This window comes from Pelophylax lessonae, assembly GCF_965119305.1.
Source record: "Pelophylax lessonae genome assembly, chromosome: 3".
Classification (NCBI taxonomy): Eukaryota; Metazoa; Chordata; class Amphibia; order Anura; family Ranidae; genus Pelophylax; species Pelophylax lessonae.
In genome coordinates this window covers 28,445,444-28,466,832 of record NC_138770.1, presented here as the reverse complement: position 1 = coordinate 28,466,832, position 21,389 = coordinate 28,445,444, and the positions used below count along the sequence as shown (strand labels likewise).

Here is a 21,389-nt window from a genome sequence, read left to right as displayed (position 1 = left end):
AGGTACAGCGTCGCACGACCGCGCAATTGTCCGTTAAAGTCACGCAGTAAAAAATCGCAAAAAAACCCCTGGTCCTTTAGCAGCCAAATCCTCCGGGGCTTAAGTGGTTAATATTGACTTAACAGTCTATATTTTAGGGGTAGGCAGCAGCCTTTTAAACCGTTTTTTATACTATTTCTCCATAGCGCGGATATTATTGCCTTTTAATATTTAATCATTTCCTCCTTGCCCTTGCTTGGTCTATGATCTCCAGAACACAATTCTAATCTTTTTGGCTCTATACACCAACACAATGGATTTGAAATGAAACAAAAAAGATGTGCTTTAACTGCAGACTTTCAGCTTTAATTTGAGGGTATTTACATCCAAATCAGGTGAACGGTGTAGGAATTACAACAGATTGTATATGTGCCTCCCACTTTTTAAAGGGACCAAAAGTAATGGGACAGATTAACAATCATAAATAAAACTTTCACTTTGTAATACTTGGTTGCAAGTCCTTTGCAGCCAATTACAGCCTGAAGTCTGGAACGCATAGACATCACCAGATGCTGGGTTTCATCCCTGGTGATGCTCTGCCAGGCCTCTACTGCAACTGTCTTCAGTTCCTGCTTGTTCTTGGGGCATTTTCCCTTCAGTTTTGTCTTCAGCAAGTGAAACGCATGCTCAATCAGATTCAGGTCAGGTGATTGACTTGGCCATTGCATAACATTCCACTTCTTTTCCTTAAAAAAACTCTTTGGTTGCGTTCGCAGTATGCTTCGGGTCATTGTCCATCTGCACTGTGAAGCGCCGTCCAATGAGTTCTGAAGCATTTGGCTGAATATGAGCAGATAATATTGCCCGAAACACTTCAGAATTCATCCTGCTGCTTTTGTCAGCAGTCACATCATCAATAAATACAAGAGAACCAGTTCCATTGGCAGCCATACATGCCCACGCCATGACACTACCACCACCATGCTTCACTGATGAGGTGGTATGCTTTGGATCATGAGCAGTTCCTTTCCTTCTCCATACTCTTCTCTTCCCATCACTCAGCTACAAGTTGATCTTGGTCTCATCTGTCCATAGGATGTTGTTCCAGAACTGTGAAGGTTTTTAGATGTTGTTTGGCAAACTCTAATCTGGCCTTCCTGTTTTTGAGGCTCACCAATGGTTTACATCTTGTGGTGAACCCTCTGTATTCACTCTGGTGAAGTCTTCTCTTGATTGCTGACTTTGACACACATACACCTACCTCCTGGAGAGAGTTCTTGATCTGACACACATACACCTACCTCCTGGAGAGTGTTCTTGATCTGGCCAACTGTTGTGAAGGGTGTTTTCTTCACCAGGGAAAGAATTCTTCGGTCATCCCCCACAGTTGTTTTCCGTGGTCTTTCGGGTCTTTTGGTGTTGCTGAGCTCACCGGTGCTTTCTTTCTTTTTAAGGATGTTCCAAACAGTTGATTTGGTTACACCTAATGTTTTTGCTATCTCTCTCTGATGGGTTTGTTTTGTTTTTTCAGCCTAATGATGGCTTGCTTCACTGATAGTGACAGCTCTTTGGATCTCATATTGAGAGTTGACAGCAACAGATTCCAAATGCAAATAGCACACTTGAAATTAACTCTGGACCTTTTATCTGCTCCTTGTAAATGGGATAATGAGGGAATAACACACACCTGGCCATGGAACAGCTGAGCAGCCAATTGTCCCATTACTTTTGGTCCCTTAAAAAGTGGGAGGCACATATACAAACTGTTGTAATTATTACACCTTTCACCTGATTTGGATGTAAATTCCCTCAAATTAAAGCTGAAAGTCTGCAGTTAAAGCACATCTTGTTTGTTTCATTTTAAATCAAATTTGGTGGTGTATAGAGCCAAAAAGATAAGAATTGTGTTGATGTCCCAATATTTATGAACTTTACTGTATATAGTGCAGGGGTCAGGAGTATGTAATATACAACATAGAGTATATAGTGCAGGGGTCAGGAGTATGTAATGTACAACATAGAGTATATAGTGCAGGGGTCAGGAGTATGTAATGTACAACATAGAGTATATAGTTCAGGGGTCAGGAGTATGTAATGTACAACATAGAGTATATAGTGCAGGGGTCAGGAGTATGTAATGTACAACATAGAATATATAGTGCAGGGGTCAGGACTCATAATATTGGTGTTCAGTAATCAGTTGCAGAGGTCCCACACCGCTGCCTCCCATCTCCTGAGACTGCACTCAGTGACTTGGGTGCAAGACTATACAGACATATCCCTCCACCTGGCACAGCCAGAAAATAACAGAGCAAGTAACCCCAGGAGAATTGTTTTGTCAGAGATCTTGCTAGACCCGGGCATGGGGCAGAAGACCCAACGTTTATACCCCAGGGGTCTAGGCTGAGCAACGTCTATGGTGTAAAACAACATTTTGCTGCCAGCTGAACCCCAGAATCTCCATAAATCCAGTCTAGAGACATAAATTGTGTCTGCAGCACAGAGAAGGAAGATTAACCGAGAGAAATACAGGAATACAGGACGGGGAACACAGCTCAGGAAAGTGACCAGGGAATTACAGGCTGATATCACCCAGTCCCCGCCCTACTCTGGACCAATCAGTGAGCAGTATGGGTGCAGGAATGTATTTAGTGTTAATGACCCACCTGTGCTGATCTCTGTAGGAGTGTCCTCCTCTATAAATGTCCCCATTATTCCATCCTCCTCCATAGACTGCTGATCATCCCTCACATACGTCTCTTCTTCTTCTGCTTTACCCTCAAATTCTATATCGATTGGATCTCCACTCTAAATCAAGAAAATTAGAGAGAATATCATCTGTAAGATATAAGCTTACATAAAAAACACACACATCCCCTCCACAAGTCCATGTTCTAGATACTCCATCCCACCAACCTTGTAGCATTGAGGGATGGTGTGACCTTCCTGTGTGGAATCCCGGGAATACAGAGGACGGGGACATCTCTCTGGTGGGTTCCTGGTATTAGGTGGCTCCATCATATCCTTGTGTCCTTCTGAAAACTCCATCACTCCATACTCCTCATCCTCCTCTTTATACTCTTCTTTTACAACAATATTATCCTTGGAGTTTTCATTCTGAAAGACATAATAAAATATTCATTGTAAAAAAACATGATTGCTTATAAATCATACCTACCAATAATTTTCAATCATCTACCTGATGATGGTGAGGGATGGTGTGACCTTCCTGTGTGGAATCCTGGGAATACAGAGGACGGGGACATCTCTCCGGTGGGTTTCTGTAGCTGGATGACTCCACAATGGTGTCCTGGTACAGATCTTTGTATACTTCTTCTATGACCCCATCCTCATCATCCTCCTCTTTTATTTCTTCTTTAATCTCAACTTTAGAATCTCTCAGGATTCCCTTCTGAATATATAATAAAAATGACATCAGTGGTAACAATGCAGATAATGTACAGATCCTAATGATACTATCAGTGATTGTTCCTCATCTACCTGATGATGGTGAGGGATGGTGTGACCTTCCTGTGTGGAATCCCAGGAATACAGAGGACAGGGACATCTCTCTGGTGGGTTCCCATTACTGGAACCATCTGTAGGAAACACACACACACACACACTGTCAAGGACCATAAACCAGGCGAAGACAGAAAGTACAGTTAAAAAAAAAATAAAAAATCACACCTATTAATGAAATAGAAAAAAAAAAATAACAGTTCAGGAATGTAGTCAAAAACAGAAGCCGGGATTTGGATTCCAGAGCAGGTAATCAGAGGAGCCGGGGTCAAGAAACCAGAAGTCAGCATAGTCAGGAGAAAAAAAAATGAATTTTTGTAAAATCTTACCGTAAAATTCCTTTCTCTGAGTCCTCCGACAGTCGCCGCCCACTCACACAGTCTTCACCAATGGGTATTGACCTTTGCTCCGCAGGAGTAGCTAGGCACAATACTTGTTAGTAACAAAAGCTTTTAGCATAAACACACCCCTAGGGGCTGTCCCACTAGTCAATTCCTCTCTGCAAAAGCATTCCCAACTCAGTTTGGTAGCATAGCAGTAAGAGTACACAAAACCCCAAAAGAGGGGCGGGGGGCGGCGACTTTCGGAGGACTCAGAGAAAGGAATTTTACGGTAAGATTTTACAAAAATTCCGTTTTCTCTTACGTCCTCCGACAGTCGCCGCCCACTCACACAGTCTTCACCAATGGGATGTCCCAAAGCAGTGTAGACATGAGGGGTGGGAGACGCAGCCACATAAAGAGCAACGCAGTACCCACATCAGAGTAAGGAACCTTACATACAGTAAGAGAACCAGCTGGGCAACAGGAAACGTGCTCAACAGGAGCAACAACCCAGGAAAACAAGTAACCCAGGGGTAAAACACCCAAACAGCCAAAGACCCAAAATCAAGGGTCCCTATGGCACTGCCGCACTGAGAACTTTACGGCCAAAGGAGGCATCGGCCGATGCCTGAACATCCACCTTAAAAAACTTGGAGAAGGTGTGCACGGACGACCAAGTCGCCGCCTTACACACCTGGGCCACTGAAGCCTGATGCCGGAAGGCCCAAGACGCACTCAAAGACCTGGTAGAGTGCGCCTTCACAGGGAAGGGCGGAACCCTTTCCTTCAAGGCATAGGCCTGCACAATAGTTTGTCTGATCCATTTGGCGATGGTCGCAGCCGACGCCGCCATGCCCTTCCGAGGACCCTCAGGAAGGACAAAGAGGGAATCCGACTTGCGAAAGGATTTAGTGGACGACAGGTAAACCCTGATCGCCCGGACAACATCCAAGGAATGCAAGGCAACCTCCTTAGGATGTTTTGGCTTCGCGCAGAGCGAAGGCAGGACAATGTCTTCATTAAGGTGAAAATCCGAGACCACTTTTGGAAGAAAGGACGGGTTAGGTCGCAAGACCACCTTATCCTTGTGAAGCACCAAATAGGGAGAGCTGCAGGACAACGCCGCTAGCTCCGACACCCTGCGAGCCGAAGTGATCGCCACCAAAAAGGCAACCTTTTTGGACAGCAGAGGTAACGAGATCTCCCTGATCTTTTCAAAGGGAGCGTGCTGTAACACGGACAGAACTAAGTTCAAATCCCACGGAGGTAAGGGCTCCCTCCGAGGAGGGGCCAAATGACGCACCCCTTGAACAAAGGTGCGAATTAAGGAATTAGACGCCACAGGGCGCTGAAAGAGAACAGCCAGTGCAGAAATCTGGCCCTTTATCATGGCCAGCGCCAAACGCTGGTCCACAGCAGTTTGGAGGAAAGCCAGCACTCTCGACACCGAGTATGAGCGAGGGGAATACCCCCTGGACTCACACCAGGCAAAGTACGCTTTCTAAGTACGGTAATAAATCTTCCCCGAAGAGGCTTTTCTAGCCTTGATCAAAGTGGGAACGACCTCAGGGGAGAGACCCTTGTCCCTCAGGACCTGGCTTTCAACAGCCAGGCCGTTAAAGCCAGCGACTGTAAAGCAGGGTGGAATATCGGCCCTTGAGACAGAAGGTCTTCCAGGATCGGCAGGCGCCACGGAGGCTCGACTGCCAGATGAATGAGGTCTGCGTACCAGGACCGGCGAGGCCAGTCTGGTGCCACCAGAATGACCGTGTGCGGTTCCGAGGCCAACCTGCGAAGGAGCCTGGACAGCAGCTGAATTGGAGGAAAAGCATACATCAGATGATACTGATGCCAGGGCGCCACCAACGTGTCCGATAATCTGCCTGCCAGTTTTCCACCCCCGGTATGTGTACTGCCGTTATCGCCGGGACGTGAGTCTCGGCCCAAGACAGAATGTCGGTCACTTCCCGAGCCGCTCGGGCACTCCTGGTGCCCCCTTGGTGGTTGATGTAGGCCACCGCGGTGGCATTGTCCATTGACCACTGGAGAAGGCAAAGCTTTATCGCTCTCAATTCCAGAATGTTGATCGGAAGGGAGGATTCTTCCTTCGACCAAGTTCCCTGGGCGGACAGGTTGCCCAGGACACCACCCCGTCCGACAGGCTGGCATCCGTGGTGACCATCGTCCGGGACAACGGACGAAAAGACTTGCCCCCCGACACCGCCGGGGAATGGAGCCACCACAGAAGACTCCTTCTGGTGCGGTGGCTCAGTGAGACCCGCAGATCCAGAGACTGGGGTCGCCCGTCCCAATTGGCAATAATCTCCGCTTGGAGACCCCGCGTGTGAAACTGAGCAAAGGGGATCGCCTCGAAGGCCGAGACCATTAACCCCAGACACCTCATGCAGGTCCTGAGTGACAAGGATCGGTTGTCCCTGAGGGACCTGACTTCGTCCTGAAGCGTCCGGAGCTTGTCCTCCGGCAGGAAGTCCTTCGCCTGAACAGAGTCCAGAACCATCCCCAGATAGGGAAGGCAAACCGAAGGGCACAGAGTCGACTTCGAAACGTTTATGGTCCAACCGAACTCCTGAAGTGTCTGCACCGTAGTGGACAGGTCGTTCAACAGGCTCTGACTGGCACTCGACCTTAACAGGAGATCGTCCAGATATCCCAAGACCGCAATGCCCTGGGCTCGCAACAGGGCCATAACAGGCACCAGAACCTTGGTAAAAACCCGTGGAGCCGAAGCGAGACCGAAAGGTAACACCACGAACTGGTAGTGTTCCTCCGCAATGGCGAATCGAAGGTACCTCTGGTGGCCCTCGAAAATGGGGATGTGTAGGTACGCATCCTTCAAATCGATGGAGGCCATGAATTCCCCCGGGCTCAGGGCAGCCACCACTGAGCGCAGGGATTCCATGCGAAATTTCCAAAGACGCACGAAGCGGTTCAGAGCTTTTAAGTCCAGGATCGGACGCACCTTGCCCTCCTTTCTGGGCACAGTGAACAGATTGGAGTAAAACCCCCGGAATCTGTCCCGATGAGGCACCGGGACCACCACGCCCTGGGCCCGCAGGTCCTGCACCGCCAGGTTCAGATCCCGCAAACGCTCCGGAGGCAGTTGAAGATTCGAGGGAAAAAATCTGCCCGCCGGCCGAGAAAGGAATTCGATCTTGTAACCTGATCGAACGATTTCCTGAACCCACCTGTCCTAAATGCGGAACAGCCAAGGTTGGAGGAAACCGCGCAAACGTCCCCCCACCCCAGAAACGGGTGAGGGCGTCCCTTCAGGCGGACGTGGAGTGGGGTGCAGAACCGATTTGTCCGGACTTCTGCTTACCTGCCCACGGCTTCTTCTGGCTGCCTTGGCCTTTGAAGGGCTTGCCCTTGGACTGTGACCTAAAGGCACGAAAGGACCCTTGAGAGGGCCTAAAAGTGGAGTTCCGCTTGCCGCGAAAGGACTTGTTCTTCGGATTCTGGGGTAAGAGAGTGCTCTTGCCCCCAGTGACTCCTTTCACCAGCGTATCCAAAGCCTCGCCAAAAAGGCGAGAACCAGCATAGGGAAAATCCGCCACCGTTTTGCGAGATGATTGGTCAGCCGACCAACTCTTCAGCCAGATCAGTCGACGGTTGAGCACCACGACACTAGACAGGCGTGCAGCCAAAGGGGCCTCATTCAAGGCCGCATCGCACAAATACATGACCCCCTGATGGATCTGGTCCACCATAGCCAGTGTAGCCGGCGGGGCAGAATCAGCCACCAGAGTGCGTCTGAGCACCTTCGTCCAATCTGCCACCGCCTGAACTGCCATAACCGAAGCAAAAATAGGTTTGAGCATAGAGCCCGCCACCATATACGCGTGACGAGCAAGAGACTCAAACCTCCTGTCCGTAGGATCCCGGAAAACCGGGGTATCCTCAGTGGGAACCAGGGTAGCCTTGTTCAAAACAGCCACAGCGTGATCCACTTGGGGCGCTACACACCAGCGCTCATCAGTGGAGGGCGCAAAAGGATAAAGCAGTTTAAACCTACTGGGCACTGTAAAGGGCTTCTTTAAAGTGTGCCATTGCTCATTAACCGTGTTGTGAAATTCAGAAGGGCAGGGGAAAACCTGCGCTGATTTGCGAGTTCTGTGTGTCCCAAAAGAGGACACCCTAGCTGGAGGAGTGGGCTCATCCTCCAGGTGCAGCGTGTCTTTTATAGAAGCTATCAGCTCATCCATGAGCGCAAGCTCTTCAGGCGAGCCAGGGGGAGAAGTATCAACCCCTTCCACCTCCGCCTCCCCCTCAGACCCCAAAAGGTCCAGAGATGAGCAAGACCCAGAAAAGGGCACGCCAGCCACAGCAGCCACATCGCCCTCTGAATCAGAGGAAATAGATAACCTGGCCCTCTTTTTTGCAGAACGTTCAGCCATCAGCACCTGCATCTGTGACACCAAAGATGCCACTACAGTGGCCAAATCAGACCCCTCGGGGGGTGCAGCAGACCCCTGGTCCCCCACCAGGGCCGGGGGGAACTTGCTATCCTGGGAATCCATGCCAAACCCAAGTATGGGACAAAAAAGCACTGGCCCTTTAAAGACTACGGCGAGCGCAGCCCACCTTACACTCACTGTATGCACCGACCCCCACAGGGACAGAAATACTGAGTTAGGAAGGATAGCACAGAGAAAACCTGGAGAGAGCACTGCAGACTGCTGCCACCGATCGCTGTCCAGAGAAAGAGGAAGTGATGGTGTGAGAGGCTGAACTATATAACCTAGGAGGCTCAGGGAAGATGGCTGCCCGGCAGGAGTGAATGGAGGCTACAGGAACATGGCCGCCAACATGTGCTAGGATCGAACGCGCAAGTCACCGCAAAAATGGCGCCGACTGGCGCCGAAAGCACGCCGCACTACGCCCTGTACAAGGCCCAGGGGAAGGCCGCAATAGCCCACAGTACAAGGAAAATGGCGGACCGTGCGGCGCACAGCAGTAGCGGTCACCGCCACACATGTCTGCCTCACATCACCCAAAGGGGCACCGGAGCGAGAGGGGTCCCCACCACCGCAATAAAAGCCTTTAACACCCGCAGGGATCACATCAGGGAGCCCGCACACACAGACATGGGGGTAACACACAGCCAACAGACTGACACCCCAGACAGAGGTCCCCACACAGAAGGTGCTTACCGTACCGGATGGCGTGGGGAACCGTCTCAGAACGACAAACCGCTATCCTATATGACAGGGAGTGCCGTAGCCGGGACGCAGGAGACTGCAGCACACGACTGCAGAAAGCGTCCGGTGAGGTAGCCACCTCACAGGCAGCATCCCTGCAGCGAGCAGGGATGGGTCGTTCATGGCGCAAGGGCGAACCATAGCTGGACGCTCGATGGCAGGCTGGGGATCCATCTGACCCTCAGCCCTGGAGACCCAGGGTGGCCAGTCCGATACCCAGCTCCGCATGATGTTTCTTCATCCTGAAGATCCCTAACTAAGAGCTGGTAAAATAACAGCTAATAAAGTAAAGAAAAAACACTTTGAAATAAAATCAAAAAAAGGGTAGAAGGCTGAGACTGAAGCCCCAGCACAGGAAAGCCTGACTACTCCTGAGCTAGGCAAAATCAAACTGAGTTGGGAATGCTGGTGCAGGGAGGTATTGACTAGTGGGACAGCCCCTAGGGGTGTGTCTATGCTAAAAGCTTTTGTTACTAACAAGTCTTGTGCCTAGCTACTCCTGCGGAGCAAAGGTCAATATCCAATGGTGAAGACTGTGTGAGTGGGCGGCGACTGTCGGAGGACGTAAGAGAAATTGGGAATAGGAAGCTCAGTTGCTTCAAAAGAAAAAAGGGGCTGGCTGTAGGCAGGACTAATGAGGCAGGAAATGGTAACCAGGTGAGTCATTGTGGTAACAAGCGGCTGGTAGTTACCCGACAGCTAAGCAGCTTCTGAACATTGAAAGAAAAGAGCAGCTCGCTAACTATCAGAAGCCCAGCCCTGACAGTACTCTCTTCCCCAACAATCCCTCCCCCTTGGGGGAGCAAAAGACTTGAGGGGAAAGCGTATATGGAAAGCCTGGAGAAGAAAAGGAGCATTTATGTCCGAGGATGAGAGCCAAGAGCGTTCCCCTGGACCGTAACCCCTCTGTGAACGGTATATCCTATGTGTCCACTAAACCTACGGGAGTCAGTGATAGATTGTATCTCATATTCCACATGGTTGTCAACCTTAAGTGGGCGAAGGTGTGGTACTGAGGTGGTATAGCAATAACACGTAAGGAAACATGGAATACGTAGTAAATATGAACGTTGGAAGGAAGATCTAATGCGTAGGCCACTGTATTAACCTTATAGAGTATGCGGAAAGGCCCAATATACCTAGGTGCCAGTTTTAGTGAGGGAACACAGAATCAGAGGTAATGGGAAGACAATAAGTACCTTAAGCGAAAAAATTATTGCGCTAACTGAGAAATGTGTAAAGCAGCTGACACTAATCACCGGACAACAAAGTGATAAATACAAAAAAGAAAAAACAAATGTGCAGCGCTGATAATAATTAGAGTCCAAAAAAACTATGAAAAGTCCATATGTGAAAATTTCATAAATATAATAGAAGAAATCCAAGTGAAAATAATCAGATCTAGTAGTGCAGCAAATCCCGACACCAGTGAAGGTAAATGTGAATTGCGCTCACCAGATGGATGGGACCCCAATACCATATAGTAAGGGGGTCAAACAAGCTTGAAAGAGTATTAAGATGTCCCGGCAGGATTCACCGACCTCGATGGAGTGTAGATCCTTGACAGGTATAATCAATCAGAATCTCCACTCCCAAACGATAGAAGGTGTATCAAAAAGAAGGGGGACATACATAGCGTAATATTGCTAAAAACAATTTATTTTAAAAAAATAGCTGGTACACTTACAAACATCCGTGATAAACAGGCGTATCAAGTATATACAGCTGAGCTGACTGAGGTCCTCTTAACATGTTTAGGCAAAACTGCCTTTTTCAAAAGATATTGGTCAGCGTTTGTACATCCTCTATATATAACATATGGAGTGGTTTGCTTCACCCGGGATTGAATTAACTGTGGACCGCTGTAAAAGCACACCGGCGTGCGCTCCAAGACTCGTTTTGGAAGACCGCCAATAAGATGGCGTCACTTCCGGGATTAACAGGGAAATGACGTTACTGAAGTGCAAAAGACCGGGACTATCAGGAAGTCCGCGGTCACGTCCTCATGCGCCTCAAGCCTCCTAATGGGAGGATCGCGTAAACACCTACGTCATATCCGGGACTCGGCGGAAGTGACGTCAGGTGAAGCGCAACGTATCTCGAGCTTGCGGTTCAAGACGCCATGTCCCTGTATATCACTATCCCCGGCTCAATAAGTAAGGCCATTGGTCGAGACGAAGCATAAACACTCGTACACAAACAGACCACACTTCTGAAATCGGGGGAAAGAACGTCAATCTGCAATGTCCAAACAAATTCTCTTCCAAGGGGAAACGGATACAGATATCCACATCCATATTGAATTGTGTTGTAACATGCATATAGGAATTGATTAAAAAACATATTTACATATGTATTTAATAAAATAAATCATGATGTGAATAAATAAATATATCACAAAAAGATTTAAAAATATGTATAAAAATAAGATATTAAATATATTAAAATCTATAAAAATGGAGGCAGGGAGTTAGTGGCTAAGAAAAAGATAAAAATGATAGAATAACAAATAAATTTATTAGGCTGTATCTTTTTCTTAGCCACTAACTCCCTGCCTCCATTTTTATAGATTTTAATATCTTATTTTTGCTGCACTACTAGATCTGATTATTTTCACTTGGATTTCTTCTATTATATTTATGAAAATTTTCACATATGGACTTTTCATAGTTTTTTTGGACTCTATTATCAGCGCTGCACATTTGTTTTTTCTTTTTTGTAATGGGAAGACAGCCAGACCCTCTCCCCAACTTGGTAGGAGGGTGAAGGTAGGCATCAGTGGTCAGCATGGATTGTACCTCTCTCTGGAGTGTTGCAAGGATTCTTGGACCTGCACCTAAGTGGAACAGAGCTCCTGAAGATGTTGCTCTAACGCAGAAATGCCTTGCGGAACAGATGTATCAGGCAACATGGATGGCTGGAAATCATAGTTCACCATAAGCTGAGATAATCAGGGGGCAGCATTGATGGTGCTATTGTGAGCAATCTCCACCCAAAGTAACAGGTCCCACCAGATGTTATGGTGGTCAGAAATATAGCAACGTAAGAACTGCTCCCAAGCTTGGTCGGCCCATTCTGCGGCCCCATTGGACTGTGGGTGATATGCAGAAAAGGAAACCTGAATGTGCACAAAAGGCTCACCAAAGCTTGCGCAACACCAACTGGCTACCCCTGTCCGAGATGATAACTTTAGGTAACCCATGTAATTGAAAGAACTCTCCAGTGAAAATGGATGCCAGTTCCTTGGACACAGGCAACTTCTTTAGCGGAATGCAATGTGACAGTTTGAAAAACGGTCAGCCATCATAAGAATAACTGTGTTGCTATGGGAGTTGCGTAAATATATAATAAAATCAATATACAAGTGGATCCAAGGCCTCTCTGCACTGCGTATGGGTTGACGGAGACCCACTGGAAGGTGTTGTGGTGTTTTATTCTGAGCACACACAGGACAAGCGGCCACAAAGCTGGTTTCATGAGCACGGAGACTAGGCCACCAGCATTGTTGAGACATAGGCCATATGTCTTAACAATATGTCCATACGCTGTTGATTTTTTCCTGGGTGCCCAGCTGTCTTAGGTGAATGGTAGGTCTGGAGGAAAATGGTGTGGAGATTCTCGGGGACAAAGCAGCGGTCATGAGGTTTTCCAGAAGGAGAATGGATCTGAGAGGGCATCATTCTCTCACTCAAAGGTGAAGTGAGACTAGAAAAAAAATAGCCAAAATGCAGTCCGAAGGTATCACAGGAGTTTGGAAGAGGAGGAAAACGGCGGCAATAAGGCATCTGCTCTTATATTCTTTGTATCAGGTATGAATGAGACTATGTAATTGAAGCTTGACAGAAAAAGGTCCCATTGAGCCCTTCCAGGAGATAAACGTCTAGCCTCAGACAAGAATGAAAGATTCTTATGGTCAGTCAAAATGAGGACCAACACAGTAGTGATGAGATGCCTCCCTTCTTTAAGAGTTAAAATTATGGCTAATAATTCTCTATCCCCAGTTTCCGAATTTCATTCTGCTAGAGACAATTTTTTTAGAAAAGTAGCCACAAGAATGGATAGAACTCTCAGGGGTAGGAGGTTGAGACAGGAAAGCGCCTAATCCAGTCTCAGATGCATCAACTTCAAGAATGAAGGGTAACATGGGATCGGGATGTTCCAGCACTGGAACTGCAGCAAAAGTGGCCTTGAAGGATTCAAAGGCTTTAATGGATTCCGGGGACCAATTCTGTGGGTTGCCCTCTTTTCTGGTCATACAGTATCAATGAAGGGGTTTGACCAGAAAAGAGAAGTTACTCATAAATTTCTGATAATAATTGGCAAAGCCAAGAAAATGTTGTAGAGCACGTAGACCTATAGGCCGAAGCCACTTTAGGACTGCAGATGGCTTCTCTGGGTCCATCGAAAACCTTGCAGCACAAATGACATAACCGAAAAATGTAACCTGTTCATGGAACTCGCTTTATTCCAACTTGCAATAGAGGTTGCTTTCTCTCTACCTTCTACCTGTGGTGGTTCTCTAGGGACTTAGAATATATGAGAATATCATTCGGGTAAACCACCACACATTACGGCAGCATATCTCAGAGGACATTGTTAATAAAGTCCTAGAAAACTGCAGGAGTGTTGCAGAGACCAAAAGGGCATTACGAGGTATTCATAGTGTCCGGTCCTAGTATTAAATTTCCATTTGTGGCCCTTATTATTCCTCACAAGAATGTATGCCCCTCGCAAATCGAGCTTAGTGAAGACCGTTGTTCCCTTGAGGCAGTTAAATAATTCCGTTACCAATGGGATCGGATAAGTATTTTTAACAGTAATGTGAATGAGACCCCTATAATCGATATAGAGACTCAGTTCACCACTCTTTTTTTTTCCCCACAAAGAAAAAGTCGGCACTGGAAGGAGAAGAGGATTTGAGGATGAACCCCTGGGATAGTTAAATCGTAGCATACTTCTCCATTGCCTTCTCCTCTGAGACAGACAGAGGGTAAACCCGGCCACGAGGAGGAATGGCACCAGGGTTGAAGGACAACTGTGCACTCAAAAGGCCGATGTGCCAAAATACCGGCCTGACCTTTGTCAAAGACATCACAGAATTCATGGTACTCTTCTGGCAATAAAGAGACTGAAGGCGTGCACATGATCTTAATCACTTTCTAAAAAGATGTATTAGTGCATTGTGGGGACCATGACAAAACCTCAGCATTACGGCAATTAAAAGAGGGATTGCGCCTCTGTAACCAAGGATAGCCAATGACAACTGGGTAATGAGGTAAGGAAATCACTAGGAATTTGAATTATCTCATGGTGAAGAGCCCCTACAGCCATGGTCAACGGAGTGGTTTCATGAGTCACATGGGCAGGCTGTAGAGGTCTCCACTCAAAAGCCTCAATGGTAAGTGGGGAGGCACAAAGCTGCAGTGGTATTGAGTGCTTCAACAGAAAGTGCAGTTAAAATCACACCTTTAAGTAAATAGCAAAAATAACAGTTCAGGAACGTAGTCAAAAACAGAAGCCAGGGTTTGGATGCCAGGACAGGTAATCAGAGGAGCAAGGATCAGGAAACCCTAAGTCAGCGTAGTCAGGCGAAACAAATCAGGAACAGGTATCGGAAGAGAAGTCAGCCACGGCAAGTCATACACAGGAACACACTGGAGAGCATAGACCACGCAAGGGCAAGGAGGAAATAAGCTAAGCTACTTAAATAGCAAAATGGGGCTGGCTGTAGGCTGGACTAATGAGGCAGATAATGGTAACCAGGTGAGTCACTGTGGTAACGAGTGGCTGGTAATTAACCGACAGCTAAGCAACTTCTGAGCTCTGAAAGAAAAGAGCTGCTTGTTAAGTGGCAGGAGCCCAGCCCTGACACACACTGACTGAATACATTGTTTCTATGTGTTTATCAGATGATGGGGATCTAGGTGGAGCCTCCGTACTGCTCTCTCCTTTACAATAAAGTCTCCTCTTACCCGGTGATGTGAGAGGCGGCTGATTCTCCATCATGACGTCCTTGTAGAGATCCTTGTGTCCTTCTAAATACTCCCACTCCTCCATGGAGAAATCGACAGTGACATCCTGACACCTTATAGGAACCTGACACACACAATGATACAGTCACCATCCAGACACATCCCTTGTCTGTTACTGAATAATGTCCCAGAATTCCCAGCACCGCTCACCTCTCCTGTCAGCAGCTCCATCATCTTCTTGGTGACTTCTAAAATCTTCTGCATGTTGTGTCTCTCAGGTTTTAGGGAGTCACATGGAGGCACTGTGATGGTCATATGATCACCTGACTTCAGAAGAGGAAATCTCTGTATTGGAGAACCAATAAGAATATCATGTTAGAATCCCAGAATCCTCCTCACCTCTCCGGTCAGGTCTGTGTTTTATTAACAGAGATAAGAGTGATGTCATGTGACCTCCCAGAATCCTCCTCACCTCTCCGGTCAGCAGGTAGATGATCTCCAGGGTGAGGTTTAGGATCTTCTCAGTCATGTGACTCCGGTCCTCCTTCATCCTTATTCGTTCTGTCATTCGATCTATACAGGTTTCTGTCTAGACAGGTAAGGATAAAAATATATATGTAAAAAGAGGAATGTTCTGGCCCTGAAGGGGTTAATCTAGGTTTCCACACCATATATGTGTGATCATCATCTGCTGGAGATAAAAGACATCACAGTGACTATGGAGGAAGAGGACGGACATGACGGGGGGGGGGGGGGGTTACTGGGTGTAAATAGAAAATAAGATCTTATTACCTCCTCTGCTGCCTCTTCCAGCAACGTCTCCGCTCTACTTCCTCCTTACTCACCTCTCACCCGGAACTTCCTATTAATACCCAACATCACTTCCTGTCTTCTATAGAGACTTCCTGCCTGGGTAGAAGTGAGATCACCATCTTGTGGAGCTCAGATGAACTGCAGCTCAGAGAAACATCTCGTAGTGTGAACACGGCCTTGTGGTGTTCGTGTATGTACTGTATATCTTTATAGATGGGTCATCTCCACTCCCACCAAGGGGGAGAGAAATATATTACTGCCTAATACCATCACACGCTCATCCCCCCTTTCCTGGCCAAGCAGGCTGCATGCTTGGATTAACAGTTTGGTGTTTTTTTCCTGGTTGACCTCACACATCCTCCAATGACAACTCATATGGCTAAGCTCATGAAGACCATAACAAGCAAATAGGTGACTCATTATCAGGGCTTGTTTTCTCAGAGAATAGGTGCAGGAACTCCCCCTTTCTCTGCCTCTACCCACCTGTGAGCAGGGCCGCTGATAGGCCAGTACAACTAGCCCTGTTGTACCGGGCCCTGTGTCCTCAGCTCAGCTGGGGGGCCCGGGCAGCCGAGACAATCAGTCTAGTTGTCTTCAGATAAAACCCTGCACCAGTGGCAGAGCTCCCAGAACGTCCAGGTCCCGCCTGTCAAAATGATTGGTTGCTGGGCCCGTCGGGCATCCCAGCAACCAATCAGGTGCATGGAGGCTCCGACATGAGGAAGATGTAACTTTCTCCTCTTGAGCTGCTGCTCCACCTCTGCTGCTGTACTTCCCACTGACAACGGAAAGGCTGGGAGTGTGAGGAGACCGGCCACCTGGACTGGGACAACTAATGTAAGTGAGCAGAGCTCCTGCCATAGATGCAAACAGAGGAGGGGGGTCACACAGGTCTATTCTTCTAGAGAGCGAGTGAGGACAGGCATCCCCAGAGCTATTAACACTGACTGCAACCACCACCATCCACAGTAGTGGCCTGCACTCTCTGGCTGTCTCCTCTGTGATGCCTGCAGTCTCTGACTGTCTCCTATAGCATGCCTGCAGTCTCTGGCTGTCTCCTCTGTGATGCCTGCAGTCTCTGTCTGTCTCCTATAGCATGCCTGCAGTCTCTGTCTGTCTCCTATAGCATGCCTGCAGTCTCTGGCTGTCTCCTCTGTGATGCCTGCAGTCTCTGGCTGTCTCCTCTGTGATGCCTGCAGTCTCTGACTGTCTCCTATAGCATGCCTGCAGTCTCTGGCTGTCTCCTCTGTGATGCCTGCAGTCTCTGACTGTCTCCTATAGCATGCCTGCAGTCTCTGGCTGTCTCCTCTGTGATGCCTGCAGTCTCTGTCTGTCTCCTATAGCATGCCTGCAGTCTCTGTCTGTCTCCTATAGCATGCCTGCAGTCTCTGGCTGTCTCCTCTGTGATGCCTGCAGTCTCTGGCTGTCTCCTCTGTGATGCCTGCAGTCTCTGACTGTCTCCTATAGCATGCCTGCAGTCTCTGGCTGTCTCCTCTGTGATGCCTGCAGTCTCTGACTGTCTCCTATAGCATGCCTGCAGTCTCTGGCTGTCTCCTCTCTGATGCCTGCAGTCTCTGTCTGTCTCCTATAGCATGCCTGCAGTCTCTGTCTGTCTCCTATAGCATGCCTGCAGTCTCTGGCTGTCTCCTCTGTGATGCCTGCAGTCTCTGGCTGTCTCCTCTGTGATGCCTGCAGTCTCTGACTGTCTCCTATAGCATGCCTGCAGTCTCTGGCTGTCTCCTCTGTGATGCCTGCAGTCTCTGTCTGTCTCCTATAGCATGCCTGCAGTCTCTGGCTGTCTCCTCTGTGATGCCTGCAGTCTCTGGCTGTCTCCTCTGTGATGCCTGCAGTCTCTGACTGTCTCCTATAGCATGCCTGCAGTCTCTGGCTGTCTCCTCTCTGATGCCTGCAGTCTCTGTCTGTCTCCTATAGTATGCCTGCAGTCTCTGTCTGTCTCCTATAGCATGCCTGCAGTCTCTGTCTGTCTCCTATAGCATGCCTGCACTCTCTGGCTGTCTCCTCTGTGATGCCTGCAGTCTCTGACTGTCTCCTCTGTGATGCCTGCAGTCTCTGTCTGTCTCCTATAGCATGCCTGCAGTCTCTGGCTGTCTCCTCTGTGATGCCTGCAGTCTCTGTCTGTCTTCTCTGTGGTGCCTGCAGTCTCTGTCTGTCTCATCTGTGGTGCCTGTAGTCTCTGTCTGTCTCCTCGGTGGTGCCTGCAGTGTCTGTCTGTCTCATCTGTGAAGCCTGCAGTCTCTGGCTGTCTCCTCTGTGGTGCCTGCAGTCTCTGGCTGTCTCCTCTGTGGTGCCTGCAGTCTCTGGCTGTCTCCTCTGTGATGCCTGCAGTCTCTGTCTCCTCTGTGATGCCTGCAGTCTCTGACTGTCTCCTCTGTGATGCCTGCAGTCTCTGGCTGTCTCCTCTGTGATGCCTGCAGTCTCTGGCTGTCTCCTCTGTGATGCCTGCAGTCTCTGTCTGTCTCATCTGTGAAGCCTGCAGTCTCTGTCTGTCTCATCTGTGAAGCCTGCAGTTTCTGGCTTTCTCCTCTGTGGTGCCTGCAGTCTCTGGGTGTCTCCTCTGTGGTGCCTGCAGTCTCTGTCTGTCTCCTCTGTGGTGCCTGCAGTCTCTGTCTGTCTCCTCTGTGGTTCCTGCAGTCTCTGGCTGTCTCCTCTGTGATGCCTGCAGTCTCTGGCTGTCTCCTCTGTGATGCCTGCAGTCTCTGACTGTCTCCTCTGTGGTGCCTGCAGTCTCTGGCTGTCTCCTCTGTGATGCCTGCAGTCTCTGTCTGTCTCCTCTGTGATGCCTGCAGTCTCTGTCTGTCTCATCTGTGAAGCCTGCAGTCTCTGTCTGTCTCCTCTGTGAAGCCTGCAGTCTCTGTCTGTCTCATCTGTGAAGCCTGCAGTCTCTGTCTGTCTCCTCTGTGGTGCCTGCAGTCTGGCTGTCTCCTCTGTGGTGCCTGCAGTCTCTGGCTGTCTCCTCTGTGATGCCTGCAGTCTCTGGCTGTCTCCTCTGTGGTGCCTGCAGTCTCTGACTGTCTCCTATAGCATGCCTGCACTCTCTGGCTGTCTCCTCTGTGGTGCCTGCAGTCTCTGGCTGTCTCCTCTGTGATGCCTGCAGTCTCTGACTGTCTCCTATAGCATGCCTGAAGTCTCTGTCTGTCTCCTCTGTGGTGCCTGCAGTCTCTGTCTGTCTCCTCTGTGGTGCCTGTAGTCTCTGTCTGTCTCATCTGTGAAGCCTGTAGTCTCTGTCTGTCTCATCTGTGAAGCCTGCAGTCTCTGTCTGTCTCCTCTGTGAAGCCTGCAGTGTCTGTCTGTCTCATCTGTGAAGCCTGCAGTCTCTGGGTGTCTCCTCTGTGGTGCCTGCAGTCTCTGGCTGTCTCCTCTGTGGTGCCTGCAGTCTCTGGCTGTCTCCTCTGTGGTGCCTGCAGTCTCTGGCTGTCTCCTCTGTGGTGCCTGCAGTCTCGGGCTGTCTCCTATAGCATGCCTGCAGTCTCTGGCTGTCTCCTCTATGATGCCTGCAGTCTCTGACTGTCTCCTATAGCATGCCTGCAGTCTCTGGCTGTCTCCTCTGTGATGCCTGCAGTCTCTGTCTGTCTCCTATAGCATGCCTGCAGTCTCTGTCTGTCTCCTATAGCATGCCTGCAGTCTCTGGCTGTCTCCTCTGTGATGCCTGCAGTCTCTGGCTGTCTCCTCTGTGATGCCTGCAGTCTCTGACTGTCTCCTATAGCATGCCTGCAGTCTCTGGCTGTCTCCTCTGTGATGCCTGCAGTCTCTGACTGTCTCCTATAGCATGCCTGCAGTCTCTGGCTGTCTCCTCTCTGATGCCTGCAGTCTCTGTCTGTCTCCTATAGCATGCCTGCAGTCTCTGTCTGTCTCCTATAGCATGCCTGCAGTCTCTGGCTGTCTCCTCTGTGATGCCTGCAGTCTCTGGCTGTCTCCTCTGTGATGCCTGCAGTCTCTGACTGTCTCCTATAGCATGCCTGCAGTCTCTGGCTGTCTCCTCTGTGATGCCTGCAGTCTCTGTCTGTCTCCTATAGCATGCCTGCAGTCTCTGGCTGTCTCCTCTGTGATGCCTGCAGTCTCTGGCTGTCTCCTCTGTGATGCCTGCAGTCTCTGACTGTCTCCTATAGCATGCCTGCAGTCTCTGGCTGTCTCCTCTCTGATGCCTGCAGTCTCTGTCTGTCTCCTATAGCATGCCTGCAGTCTCTGTCTGTCTCCTATAGCATGCCTGCAGTCTCTGTCTGTCTCCTATAGCATGCCTGCACTCTCTGGCTGTCTCCTCTGTGATGCCTGCAGTCTCTGACTGTCTCCTCTGTGATGCCTGCAGTCTCTGTCTGTCTCCTATAGCATGCCTGCAGTCTCTGGCTGTCTCCTCTGTGATGCCTGCAGTCTCTGTCTGTCTTCTCTGTGGTGCCTGCAGTCTCTGTCTGTCTCATCTGTGGTGCCTGCAGTCTCTGTCTGTCTCCTCGGTGGTGCCTGCAGTGTCTGTCTGTCTCATCTGTGAAGCCTGCAGTCTCTGGCTGTCTCCTCTGTGGTGCCTGCAGTCTCTGGCTGTCTCCTCTGTGATGCCTGCAGTCTCTGTCTCCTCTGTGATGCCTGCAGTCTCTGACTGTCTCCTCTGTGATGCCTGCAGTCTCTGGCTGTCTCCTCTGTGATGCCTGCAGTCTCTGGCTGTCTCCTCTGTGATGCCTGCAGTCTCTGTCTGTCTCATCTGTGAAGCCTGCAGTCTCTGTCTGTCTCATCTGTGAAGCCTGCAGTTTCTGGCTTTCTCCTCTGTGGTGCCTGCAGTCTCTGTCTGTCTCCTCTGTGGTGCCTGCAGTCTCTGTCTGTCTCCTCTGTGGTTCCTGCAGTCTCTGGCTGTCTCCTCTGTGATGCCTGCAGTCTCTGGCTGTCTCCTCTGTGATGCCTGCAGTCTCTGACTGTCTCCTCTGTGGTGCCTGCAGTCTCTGGCTGTCTCCTCTGTGATGCCTGCAGTCTCTGTCTGTCTCCTCTGTGATGCCTGCAGTCTCTGTCTGTCTCATCTGTGAAGCCTGCAGTCTCTGTCTGTCTCCTCTGTGAAGCCTGCAGTGTCTGTCTGTCTCATCTGTGAAGCCTGCAGTCTCTGTCTGTCTCCTCTGTGGTGCCTGCAGTCTCTGTCTGTCTCCTCTGTGGTGCCTGCAGTCTGGCTGTCTCCTCTGTGGTGCCTGCAGTCTCTGGCTGTCTCCTCTGTGATGCCTGCAGTCTCTGGCTGTCTCCTCTGTGGTGCCTGCAGTCTCTGGCTGTCTCCTCTGTGATGCCTGCAGTCTCTGACTGTCTCCTATAGCATGCCTGCAGTCTCTGTCTGTCTCCTCTGTGGTGCCTGCAGTCTCTGTCTGTCTCCTCTGTGGTGCCTGTAGTCTCTGTCTGTCTCACCTGTGAAGCCTGTAGTCTCTGTCTGTCTCATCTGTGAAGCCTGCAGTCTCTGTCTGTCTCCTCTGTGAAGCCTGCAGTGTCTGTCTGTCTCATCTGTGGTGCCTGCAGTCTCTGGCTGTCTCCTCTGTGGTGCCTGCAGTCTCTGGCTGTCTCCTCTGTGGTGCCTGCAGTCT

The 21,389-nt window shown here is 49.4% G+C and overlaps 3 protein-coding genes across 3 annotated transcripts in view; all 3 read right to left on the bottom strand.

Annotated features, from left to right (window-relative positions):
• LOC309550263 (uncharacterized protein) overlaps window positions 1-21,389 on the bottom strand; it is a gene marked incomplete at both ends in the record, with an annotated part of 667,886 nt that overhangs the window by 5,279 nt on the left and 641,218 nt on the right.
• LOC309549859 (gastrula zinc finger protein XlCGF66.1-like) overlaps window positions 1-21,389 on the bottom strand; it is a gene marked incomplete at its 3' end in the record, with an annotated part of 187,184 nt that overhangs the window by 87,247 nt on the left and 78,548 nt on the right. The window lies entirely within an intron of this gene.
• Window positions 1-21,389, bottom strand: part of LOC309549857 (uncharacterized protein) — a gene marked incomplete at both ends in the record, with an annotated part of 31,810 nt that overhangs the window by 1,932 nt on the left and 8,489 nt on the right. The window contains one exon of the mRNA XM_082250354.1: window positions 2,850-3,096. Coding sequence (XP_082106480.1) covers window positions 2,850-3,096 — 247 coding nt within the window. The remainder of the gene's footprint in view (window positions 1-2,849; window positions 3,097-21,389) is intronic.